Source organism: Phoxinus phoxinus, assembly GCF_949152265.1.
Source record: "Phoxinus phoxinus genome assembly, chromosome: 4".
Classification (NCBI taxonomy): domain Eukaryota; kingdom Metazoa; phylum Chordata; class Actinopteri; order Cypriniformes; family Leuciscidae; genus Phoxinus; species Phoxinus phoxinus.
In genome coordinates this window covers 8,771,990-8,784,097 of record NC_136879.1, presented here as the reverse complement: position 1 = coordinate 8,784,097, position 12,108 = coordinate 8,771,990, and the positions used below count along the sequence as shown (strand labels likewise).

The 12,108-nt window shown below is 40.5% G+C and overlaps 1 protein-coding gene across 19 annotated transcripts in view; it reads right to left on the bottom strand.

Moving 5' to 3' along the window:
• Nucleotides 1–215: 215 nt before the first annotated feature.
• The window catches only part of septin4b (septin 4b), a 61,200-nt gene continuing 49,307 nt past the window's right edge, over nt 216–12,108 (bottom strand). For 9 of the 19 annotated variants that reach the window (XM_079611558.1, XM_079611569.1, XM_079611571.1 and 6 more), the window contains 11 exons: nt 11,774–12,091; nt 10,882–10,978; nt 10,289–10,375; nt 10,096–10,219; nt 9,744–9,878; nt 8,973–9,090; nt 8,786–8,887; nt 7,464–7,560; nt 7,176–7,338; nt 3,607–3,703; nt 216–1,346 (listed from right to left, as the gene is read on the bottom strand). In XM_079611558.1, the coding sequence (XP_079467684.1) occupies nt 1,278–1,346; nt 3,607–3,703; nt 7,176–7,338; nt 7,464–7,560; nt 8,786–8,887; nt 8,973–9,090; nt 9,744–9,878; nt 10,096–10,219; nt 10,289–10,375; nt 10,882–10,978; nt 11,774–12,046 (1,362 nt within the window). In that variant the 5' untranslated portion in view covers nt 12,047–12,091 and the 3' untranslated portion in view covers nt 216–1,277. Of the gene's footprint in view, nt 1,347–2,053; nt 2,399–2,982; nt 3,704–7,175; nt 7,339–7,463; nt 7,561–8,785; nt 8,888–8,972; nt 9,091–9,743; nt 9,879–10,095; nt 10,220–10,288; nt 10,376–10,881; nt 10,979–11,773; nt 12,092–12,108 lie in introns of those variants that run through there. The other 10 variants (XM_079611564.1, XM_079611566.1, XM_079611562.1 and 7 more) reach the window with 3 other exon arrangements.

Genomic DNA, 12,108 nt, shown 5'->3' with positions numbered 1-12,108 from the left:
CATTGAAATATCTCTAGTTATTTCATCTTCATCCATTCTTGGAAAAAGTAACGTATTAGTGAAGCCATGAAAGCCATCAATTCAAAGCAAAGCATTGTGAAAAGGGACTTTTAAAACTAGTATAGTACGGTTTCAAACGGCCATTAACTGAACATGATATTATCCTCATGACTTGAGCCTATAATAGTCTTGCCAGAAAAATGACAGAAAGAAAAGTCATAGTAAATGGGTTTATTCATTCACATCTGACCCAACATTTTTTCAGAACTCAGAAGGTGTTTTTTTTTTTTATCAACACTTTTTACTAAGTGTTCTTTGTTTCACCAACATTACCCAAGAAAATATATGATGCAGGAGAAATATAATTTATTTCCATGGACTGTCACACAGATATGGTCACAACGAGCACCCGTCCCACGACTGAAACAGCAGAAGTATATTGGTGTGCTCATGTTTTGAGGTCACATGACCACCAGCAGCTCTTCCACATTCTCCTCACAGCTACTGTAGGAGAGATCACTAAAGCGTGGTTCTGGACGCACCAGACGGGTCTTCTTTAAACATGCACTTGTGGAATGAGCTCAAGGCCGGGAACATCTTATCCAGAGGAGAAACAACACATGTGTTAGCCGTGTTAACAAAAATATCTCTCTACAGTACGTTATTTCTCCAATAAGAAAATAAAACTTTTTTTTTTCCCCATTTAGAAACTTTCTAAAAGAAGCCATTTTGCAGTTTTTTTTTTATAGAAATACAAACAAAACCAAAAGACATACATTACAACCGATGCAATAAATGAACATTGTACAAAATAAAGTTACACATTGTAGAAAAAAGAAATTAAATAATTCCATCGTGTCTATCCTATGATATCAAGCAATTATAAAACAATCTTGGGGTAGAGACACAGATTGGACAACAAGCAAAAGTGGATAAAGGGCTGTTGTCCTGAACCAGACGCCTTCACACGAGTGCCTGGACTTTATATTCAAACAAGAACATACTTACATCGAGTCAAGTTTAGTGTCAGTCAGAATGGAAACATTATCCTAGTCTAGAATAAAGGTTTCAAGAGGGGGTTTGCCGTCATGAACCATCAATGCCAATAGTGAACCTTTATTCAAGTCAACATGTCTGGGTGAAATTTCACCTCAGACTCAAAGAATTTATTATTATTATTATTATTATTTGGGAGTGTTAGTGGGAAGTGAAGACTGGCACGGACGGCACACTCCGCCGGGTCTGGTGTGTTCAGTGATACCGCGGTAAAGCTCCTGTTAATACATCTCCTTCTGCGTGTGCATCTGCTCCTGGATCTTCTGCAGCATTTCCTGCATCCGTCTCAACTGCAGAAGAAGAAAACAACACACAATCACCACACTACCTCCAAAGCTGATCAATCAATCCTGACCAATCAATGAGTCTGAGGCTGGACGAGTCATGTGACGCTGATCACCAACCTAACCAATCGCATCAGCCCGGGGAACGTCACGTGAGCGGATGATCGTGACGCGCATGCCTGCAGTACGTGACCTCGGGGGTATCGACACGCTGGCATTGTTGGAGCTGTTACGTAATACAAGCTAAAATCCATACTACTTCCGATCGATACTAAAATCCATACTGACAGTGCATGGCTTCATGTAAATCAGATGTTGAATCATTTCCTTTGTGTTACACTGTACATGAAAGTCACCATTTCCAGCCAATAATTATTGAAAAATGATGTATTGCACACCCAAAGTGGTGATTTGTGTCTGAATTCCCAGGTACTGTCAGCAATTCAATAGTCCAGAGTCAACTATGCCATGCTTACCGTCTCATATGTGTAGATATCGAGACATTTATGCCTATAATGCTTTGCTTTGTTTGGAAAAACTTTATGTGTTCAGAAAGAGTGACTGTTCAAAGCTGTGCAGTTCAAGAAAACCGCATGAATCAAGAAGTACGCTGTGGTGTAAGTTATCAGAACAAACCTTTGAACATCACTCAGACGTCAACAGCGGTTGTGAAAAGTGCGTATGAATACAGATGTGCCATGCCAAATCATATCACCAGTGTTTACAAGACTTTAATCACAGACTGATTCCAGTGCAATAAATCCATAACAGAAAACGGCTTATAAGCAGAGCTTTTCATCAATCTATCTATCTCAACTGTTATAATGCAGGAACTGCTTCAGTTGAAGAAAACAAGACTTCAAAAAGACAACATTAATATACCAATCTTCCAAAATATATACAAAAATACCATGACTGAGTAAATGCTCCATTTCTGAAATAAGTACAAAATATATTTTAGCCTGTACCGATACTCAGAAAACAAGTGCTACAGGAAAATACTGTAAAAGCTTTACGTATATCACTGTTTAGAAAACTGCAGGATATAATTCTCATTACTGTAATATATTATATCACATATAACAGTTGTATATTGTCCACATTGTAAAGGGTTAGGGTTATGAATAGGGTTAGGGTTATGAATAGGGTTAGGGTTATGAATAGGGTTAGGGTTATGAATAGGGTTAGGGTTATGAATAGGGTTAGGGTTATGAATAGGGTTAGGGTTATGAATAGGGTTAGGGTTAGTTGAATGTAATTATGCACATTTGACTGTCATTACTACAGAGAGAACATGCAGCGTGTGACAGGGACACTGAAATAAAGTGCTGCTTTTGTGGTGTAATACGGGTAACTTCAGGACAGGTTTGGTTCTAGATACGGGAGTCAACAGTTATAGATGTACTTACAGAAATGAATGACAGCTGCAGGTATTTTAAATATAATTACAATGTCAAATCATGTATGTACACAATAAGCGCATTGAAACAAATAGTAGTTAAACACTTAATACAAAGGGGGTTATAATATCATAGTATTATAGTTCATTATGTTATTGTAGTATGCGTTTTATTAAATGTAATTGACGTATTTCATTAAATGGACAGTATGATCTAGTGCTATATTACAGTAATGAGAACACATTGTGTTAGTGTGAATTTCTAGGGGAAATGTGCTTATTTGCCATTTAAAAAAGTCCTAACAACAGGCCTAATTTGCAAATAATAATCATCTTCATCATTTTGGGGTTGGATAGACATACGCTGGACATTTCTCAGCCGTTATGCGATGCAGGATTAAAGTGCATCACGCCAGAGATGTGCAGGCTTTTCTGCAGGCATCACTGAGCCTACAGGGGGCGCCAGTGGCCCGTAACCACTGCTCTACAGGGGGCGCCAGTGGCCCGTAACCACTGCTCTACAGGGGGCGCCAGTGGCCCGTAACCACTGCTCTACAGGGGGCGCCAGTGGCCCGTAACCACTGCTCTACAGGGGGCGCCAGTGGCCCGTAACCACTGCTCTACAGGGGGCGCCAGTGGCCCGTAACCACTGCTCTACAGGGGGCGCCAGTGGCCCGTAACCACTGCTCTACAGGGGTGATCTGAGGGTCGCGGGGTCAATAGTGTGGCGGACTATCAGGAGCCTGTGGGCTCAGCGCTGGGTTCGGGCTCTGAGTGAGGGTCCGCACACGGCTCCGGCTCCAGACGCGGCTCGTGGTGTGGTGTTTGCTCATGCTCATGCTCATCCTGGCAGGGAGAATGCCGTACCTCCTCGTCTTTCTCCCGGATGAGCTTCTCCGTCTCGTCCGCGACACCGGGCACCATGGGAATGGGGAAGTCGGTGCCGCTCTCCCTGGTCAGTTTGCTGCTCGGAGCAAAACAGCACATGCATGCAACGTACGGTCAGTTTCACCAGCAAAAGACATGCCATCGTTCACTGTAGCCCCAAAAAGCATTGCACACGGTGAAAACATGGTACAAATCAGTGCTTTATGTGCAGCACAGCAAACATCCCATGTTCAACTATTACCAATTAACCGTGTGAGAATATATCTTAAATTCTTAATGTGTGACTTTAGCTGATGTGTCCTACAGAGTAACCCTGTACGGTGGAAAGGTAGGCCCATGATGTAGTGTAAACCTAACGGTGTGACTTCCGGTGTGCTTGTGCCGGCGCTTCACGCTGCTCCTGCTTGCTTGTGTTTTTAGATACTGTTTTACTGGGAGTTGATAGACCTGGACTATTTTCTTTTCTTTGTTTCCTTCTTAAAACTCCTGAAAACTGACCTGTGTTTTTGGTGATCCCCTCACCCTGATCTGCTCCGTCATCTGATACACTGAGTCTCTTTATCATGTGTACTGGCATCATTATTCCTCGGTTGGGTAGCCTTGTAGATGGGGTCTGGCTAATGCAGATATATTGATAAGTTGTTTGTTTGGGTCCTGAACAATCATTGGCCATGTCTCTGTGTAACTGCTTTCAAGCTCCTTTGTCTTTTTGCATAGTTTTTGTCTGACTTCAATCAAGCGGTTCCTTCTGGCACGGCTCTTCAGTTCTCAACTGCTCAGGACTTTTTCATTTGCCTCCAAACATTTAAGAATGGTGTAAACAGCTTGTAATTTTACATAGTCCACGTTACACGTTACTTTCGTGAAAGACACTTTGAGCTTTTCACCCGTGCTCCCCGTAAATCTCGACAGGAAAATCATGCTATGGAAATCTGAGGTCAATATTCACTGATCCCAAATTTGGCAACTTTTGACTCCCATCTTCAGAATTACAGTGTGCTCCGTTTAACATTCGTAAAGCATCAGTGCTAAATGACATAATAACTGACACAAACCTGGACATGCATTTCTTGACAGACCTGACAGGTGTCCAATGAATGACTTGACTTGACTAAACTTGATTACCCCTGGATACGTGTTTTTTAATAAGGCTGTGGTCTGTCATGAGCATTTTAAATATCAGCGACTGAGTTACATGATGTTTCCATTGAATACCTTTGAAAATGGTTGGTCAAACATCACAGTGATCTTATTGTATTGACCTCCAAAATCCCATACTGATGTTTTCTCTGAGAGAAGTGAGCTACATAAGGCCCGATATACTTCAAGCAAAATAGAGGAATGAACTGGTGAGGCGTCTTTTTGAACAAAATCAGGCCAAAATGAAGTTCACTTTCCAGGAAAGTTCACTCCGGCTGGTAAACACCTTTGAACTACCATTGGTCCATGGAGACTGGGTAATAGGTAGGTGTGCGCTGAGGCTCTGTCCTCCCTCTTCATTTCCTCTGTTGAGTCTGTCAAGGTCAGACGTCTTCGAGTGAACACAAACACTGCTGCTTTATAGGACAAACTGAAGTGTAATTCTAATTGAAAGCACTAGCCATGTTTCCATTACAGATTTGAACAAAATGTTTCTAAATGTCGATAAAAAAATATTGTGAAAAGACAGCGTTTCCATTAATCAATGTTATGTGACTAAAACATAATTTTTTCCTCTCGCGATCAGTAATTCCAACAGATGTTGGAAGGTTTATGAATATCGCAGCCACCGTACTAGCCATTATTTTTAATGAAGGAGACGCAGGCGGGTGTCCAGCATTAGTGGCAAGGAAAGACTGTTACACTGAGAGCTGCACATATGAGTGTTTCTCACTCTTCTGCTTCAAGCTCTTGATCAGTTGTGGCATTTCTCTGTGGTCTAGAATCCAGTATTCCTGTAATACTTTTGTCTTTTATGAGTTTAATGACGAGCTCTGTCTCGTCTTCTGTCCAAACACCGCAACATCTATAAAGACGTCAGGTGACCTGTAGATGCGGAAAAACTGTTTCCATTGCAGTCTTGAGAAATATTCCTTTTTCGAATTGCCTGAAAAAACACCTCATGTGAGCATAAACACTTTTTTTGCGATTCATATATGAGTTTAGAAACATCCTAATTCTCCTAATTCTAGGTTTAGAAACATCCTAATTCTCCTTGACCTAAGCTCAGCGTTTGACTGTCTGTGATGATATTCTCATCCCTCGCCTTCTGAAATTGCAATCATTGGTTCAGATCTTTCCTGGGTCACTTCTTAACTCAACAACAGAAAGTATGTTATTACTATGCAAGGGTACAAATCCGGCTCTGCTCCTGTCTGACACATGGTGTTCCTCAGGGTTCAGTTTTTGGCCCATTTCTCTTTATCATCGACATGCATACTATTGGTGACATCATACATATCCATTTAAGTTTGGACTTAATTTTCACTGTTATGCTGATGACAAAATTTACCACCAGCTCTGACATGCCATCTCTTTACTGCATGTATTGGGGATATCAAACACTGAATGTCCCTGAAATTTCTTGAACTGAATAATAACAAAACTGAAATATTGTTGATTGGCTCTACTACACCAATCAAAAGAATAGACCTGTGCTGTGATATTGATAAGGTATTGATAAGGTTCATATCAAATCCTCCTCCGCTGTCCTTTTATTAAGAGTGATCACCTCTACCAAGCGTTTGCTCACATCACTCCCATCTGTGATCTTAACTGGCTACCTTTGCATCACACCTTTATTTTAAGATCCGAGTTATTTATTAAGTTATAATTTAAAGTCCATTCCTTTTGTCCATTCCTCTTGATTGTCTACTATAGATTTTGTGTTTCAAACATCCCTTCTTGATAAAACTTTAGAATACTGTTCCATCATTAATGAATAACTACAGAGAAACAAATGAGTAACGCTCAAGTTACTTCTATTAACTAACAAGAAACTCTGATTAACTAATTAGTAAGTAATGACACTCAGTTGAATGAGGTAATTCACTGTTAGCTAATCAATAACTGCTATTTTTTTATTTATCTCCCAGAGGACTACTAGGAACTACAATAATATAATATAAGTTAATTAATGAGATAACGCTAGTAATCTAGTACCTAGTAAGCAAGTACCACTAGTAATGACTCAAGTGTTAATACATCCTTCAGAAGGAATTACTTAACAGTATTCAGAAGTTAAAAGCAAGATAACTCTGTAGCAATGACTGAAATCATTATAAGCTTTTAAGTTTTTTTTGTCTACTTTCAAGACCAGTTAAAGACATAACTATTTTAAATGTATTTTCAATCATTTGTACTTGGGTGTGCCTTGTTTTCCTTGAAATGTACTTTTTTGTAAGGCTACCTTGAGTTATGTAAAGGCGCTATGTCTTCTTTTCTGAATGTAAATGTCATACAGTATGTGACTTAAGTTTCCAAATACTTTTTGGGGCCACTGTTGTTCAAAACAAAAGCAGATAGAGAGTGAAAACACAGCTTCTTCTGCCTGAATCGTGGCTGCGTACTTGCGGTTGCGTTCTTTCACCACCATGCGGGTCATACTCTGGATGCAATGGGCCCTGTAGTTCTCATAGTGGGTTTCGCGGGTCACATCCTTCAGATCTTGCATGTGTGTTCGTACCAACATGTTCCTCAACTTCACAAAGTCACAGTGTGCTGGGTTCTCCACTGTCCAACAAACACACACAAACACACAGTACATATCCAGTCTACTAAATGATCATGAAAGAATTGTGTAATTGTAATTGTTGAAACACTTGTGAGGCGTGTTTGTTCTTGGATCAGGATCATACCTTCTACGATTCCCCAGGGGTACAGACGTCCTCGGACCCTCTTGCCTTTGGCTTCCACTACTGTGTTACTGCCGATCACAGCGAAGGGAATGCTGTCCTACAGGAGGAGAACAAGAAAACTAATCATCTCAACAGAAATCATGCTTTAGGGGTGTAACAAAAAAATAGGTCACACTTTCGATAGTCCACTTTAGACATTCTACTAATTATAAGTAACTTTTCAACTACATGTCAACTAACTGTCATTAGAGGATTACTAGACTGTCTGCTTAATATCTGCTAACACTTTATTTCGTTGGTTCCCCCAACAGACATTATACTGACTATAAGTAACTTGGCAACTACAAGTCAACTTATTCTCCTAACCCTAATCCTAACCCTAACCTAACAGTCTACAGATAGTCTACTAATACTCTAATGAGAGTTAGTTGACATGTAGTTGAAAAGTTACATACATGTATAGTTAGTAGAGTGTCTAAAGTGGACTATCGATATTTAAAAATATTTAAAAAAGAATAACAAAAAACTGCCATTCAAGTAAAGTGCTGGTGGTTTATATTTTTGGGGCTGGTTAGTGATTTCTTTTCTTGTTGCATCAAACTGGGTTCCAGTGCAGATATAAGACACTGGCCACTAAACAGAAGCAAATAAAGCTACGCTTGGATAGACAGAGCACTGGTGTTGGAGTTTCCAAGTGTGACTGCCTGTGAAGGGTTTTGCACGGTTTACTGGACCTTATTCATGTGGGGAGTACATTTCTGGTCATTAAAATAAGTACATTTTTGGTACCAATTTATATTAGGTGTCTTTAACTTCTATGTACTGATATTTCAATGAATCATTTTATAAAATGCATTCATTGTGTACATACAAGTTTTTACATTGTACTTCTATTTTAAAGCACCTGCATGTAAATAAAGCTGTAATTAATCTCTGTAATTACATCTATACTTACACTGTTGAGTTTTCCCTTAACTCTCCTTTAAACCTACTCATACCACCACACCTGACCCTAACATGACCCGTATCCCACCTCAATATCAGCTTAAGTGATGATTTGCAATACAATATGAACATAATAAATATATTGTACCTAACTATTTTTTTATGTAAGTACATGGTAGTTAAAAACACCTAATATAAAGTGGGTCCATATTTTTTTCAGTTATTTTTTGATTGAATGGACTGACTGAAGTACTGAATAAGTCGCAAAACACACACATATTCTCTCTCTCTCTCTCTCTCTCTCTCTCTCTCTCTCTCTCTCTCTCTCTCTCTCTCTCACTGGCTCAGCACACAACATGTGAATAACACGCCTGAACCTTGAGCTCTTGGTCTTGCTGTTTGAAGTCCTCATCCTCATCTGAATCACAGTCTGGAAACTGGTAGATCTTTATTCCGTACTGTTCGATCTCCTCGCGAATCTGCCGGAGCACAAATAACTGAAATAAGCCCACGGTACATACACAAGCAACACACGGGACAGGTTTCCACAGCTTGGGCACTTGCCTTGATTTTCTTTTTCTTGACCTCCATTGGTGTGAGTGTGTCAGCTTTAGCTAGTACAGGAACGATGTTGACCTTCTCATGAAGAGCCTTCATAAACTCCACGTCCAGAGGCCGTAAACTGATGCAAACACACAGTGACGGTGATCACACAACAGCACACACTAGAAGTTTGTCAGCAATTCATTATTACAGTGGGTGCTTGATTTCTCTGTCACTGGTGCTGGAGAAACTGTGTTTTATGTTGGTAACAGGAGAAATAACCGACACAGATCAGACATGACCAGCAGAGGGCACAGATGGATTGTTTTTTACTGGCATATCTCTCACTGAAATGGAGCACTTACTTAAAGTAAGACTGTTATTTCTTCCTCAAGTAAAAAAAAAAAAAACCCTAATAGTCTAATAGTCATGAATCTGTAACTAGTATCTCAGACAGACATCAAACAGTTGATCTTATTGCTCTCCAAATACAAAAGACTTATAAAAGCCTTATGATGAAAAAAATAAGTGATGTAAAAAGGGCATCTGGCATCGCATTAAAGTGAGTGAAATATGCATTATTAGATGGATTATGTCTTGTATAAAAGCATGTGCTTTACAGTACACATACTATCATACTATAGAGATGATCCCTCTTGAGTAAGATGAGCTTTAGCTGCCCTTATGGAGTTTGAATACCAGCCGTGAGCCTCAACCACTACACCACACCACCATAAAGAAGTCAAATAGGTCTGATCAGATCTGCGTTTCTAATGCTGCTGACGCTCATACCCGTGGCCGAAGGGTGAAATGAAGTAGAGACAGCAGTGCACTCGGTTATCCTGAATGTTCTTGCGGTTCAGTCCGCTCTCATCTCTGAAGTACTGCTCGAACTGTTGGTCTATGTAGTCTGCCACTGACTTCCAGCTGAAAACACACAGATACGGCACCGAATCACCAAACCTGTGTCATATTCAACCCAAAATCAAAAGAATTATACAAGAAATGATGTTCTGCATAAAGACATTGACTTTTACAGCATCAAGTATTGATTCATCAAGATACTTTTTGTTGTACTGCCTTATAAAGTATAGTGACTCTTGTGAGATTAGTGTGCATGATGTTACTGTAGCTCTTTATGTACCATTCAGTGTTATTGACAGCATCCCCGAATCCTGGTGTGTCCACGATAGTGAGCTTGAGTTTGACGCCCTTCTCCTCGATGTCCACTGTGTGTTTGGTGATCTCCACCGTCTGAGTGATCCTCTCTACCAACAACACAGCGGTCAGAACATACAGCCACACTCACAGCAAACAACCGCGAGAGATGGACTCACCTTCAGCATTGAGCAGCTTTCGGTCTTTGTAGAGATCTGTAAGGAACAGACTGTTGACCAGGGTGGACTTTCCTAAACCCGACTCTCCTGTGAGGAACACAAACTCCATCGTCAATCACACCATTGATATTAAAGGAACAGTTCACCCAAAAATGAAATTCTTGTCTTCATTTCTCGTATCACCACGTTTGACATCAGTAACACAGATTAGTCTAGTCACTGACCTTCAAACTGGCACTATATGTCTGAATGGATGTGAACGGAGATTTCCAGAGAATAACAGCTTACATTTCAGTCTGTTCTTCACATAAAGCTATCATGTGACTCCATAATAAGAGTGCTTGAGTCATATGGACTACTATTATGATTTATGGTGCTTTTTTTTTGCCATTTTGACACTCAACAGCCTCAGTTCTCATTCAATTCCATTAGTTGAAAAAGAGCAATGTGAACAGTAAAAAAAAAAAAAAAGATGGTTCACTACATTATTTTTGGGTGAACTATACCATTCAAATATAGAAAAAGGAGAACACACACTTTTCACAAAGTTAGTTTTGAAGCTTATTTCCACAGATATGATGTTAAAAAATTACCTGCCACCATTAAAGTGAAGTCAAAGCCCTTCTTCACAGATTTGCGGTGAACCTGATTTGGCAAAGTAGCAAATCCCACATACTCCTTGTCTTGGTCCTAAAGAAAGAAAGAGAGAGAGAGAGAACAATGAAAGATAGATATGATAAATATAATTAAAATAAATAAACATTCAAATAACCAACATATATACTAATAATGGGCAAATGCATAATGGATATTAGAAAAATAAATATTAAATAATACAAATCCAAAAGTCATAAAGACTCAAGTTGATGGAGACAGAACCCAAGAATCAAAAACGAAACTTATTTTCTCAATATGTATTGAGCATAGTGAAACGTCAGCCTTCAGTTTGTGTGCGATATCTCTTATTCTCCTAACAGCCAGCGGGAGATGACAGACATTGTGAGAGTCTCTCTCTGGGAGGCAAACCACACGTGCCAGGCTTTGGCTTGAAGTGAATTAGGAAAGATGTGGAGCGTCATAAACCCAAAAAGAGCTTTACGCCTTTAATTATCATCTTTTACGAACATGCTCTAGACCACCAACAGGATCCACTTAAAACCATGCCATTAAAGTGTAAATCCATCCTCCCGAAAAACACAAGGATGAAACACAATCTCAAGAACGAAAATATGTGTCCAATTCAGAACAAAAACTATGAGAGGTAACCGGGCTACTGAGATCACTCATAAAACAACACTGTGGTAATATCATAGTACTTTGATATGTACCATGGTACTGAAGGATTATCATTCATAGTGCTCCAGGAAACTTCAAAGAATACCATGGTACATTCCAACATGTGGTTCTTATGGTTGTTGAGAGTGATATTTCAAGGTGTTTGTGCACGGACGCTCATGACGGAAATCAGACCCCGGCGTTCATTACCTCAGTAGCGTCATAGGGGTCATAGCGACCCCAGGGGCTTTTAGGCCTGGATGGGCTGATGGGAGACGGCAGGCTAAAGTCCACGTGGCCCCGCTGAGCCCCGTGTCTGGACTCGTGCTCTAACTCTCCAAGGCCCCTGGGTGCCGCCGCGGGCCTCAGGAAGGAGGGTGTCCCCGGGGTGTGAGGCTTGCTGTGAGCCTCACCCTCACTATCGGCCTTATGGGGCCCGGGGTGGGCGAACGGGTGACCCTCTCTGGGCGGGTGATGTCCCATGATGTGCTCCAGCTCCGAGTCCACCGAGTCTTCCTTAGGGAAGTGCTGAGGTCAGGAGGGGA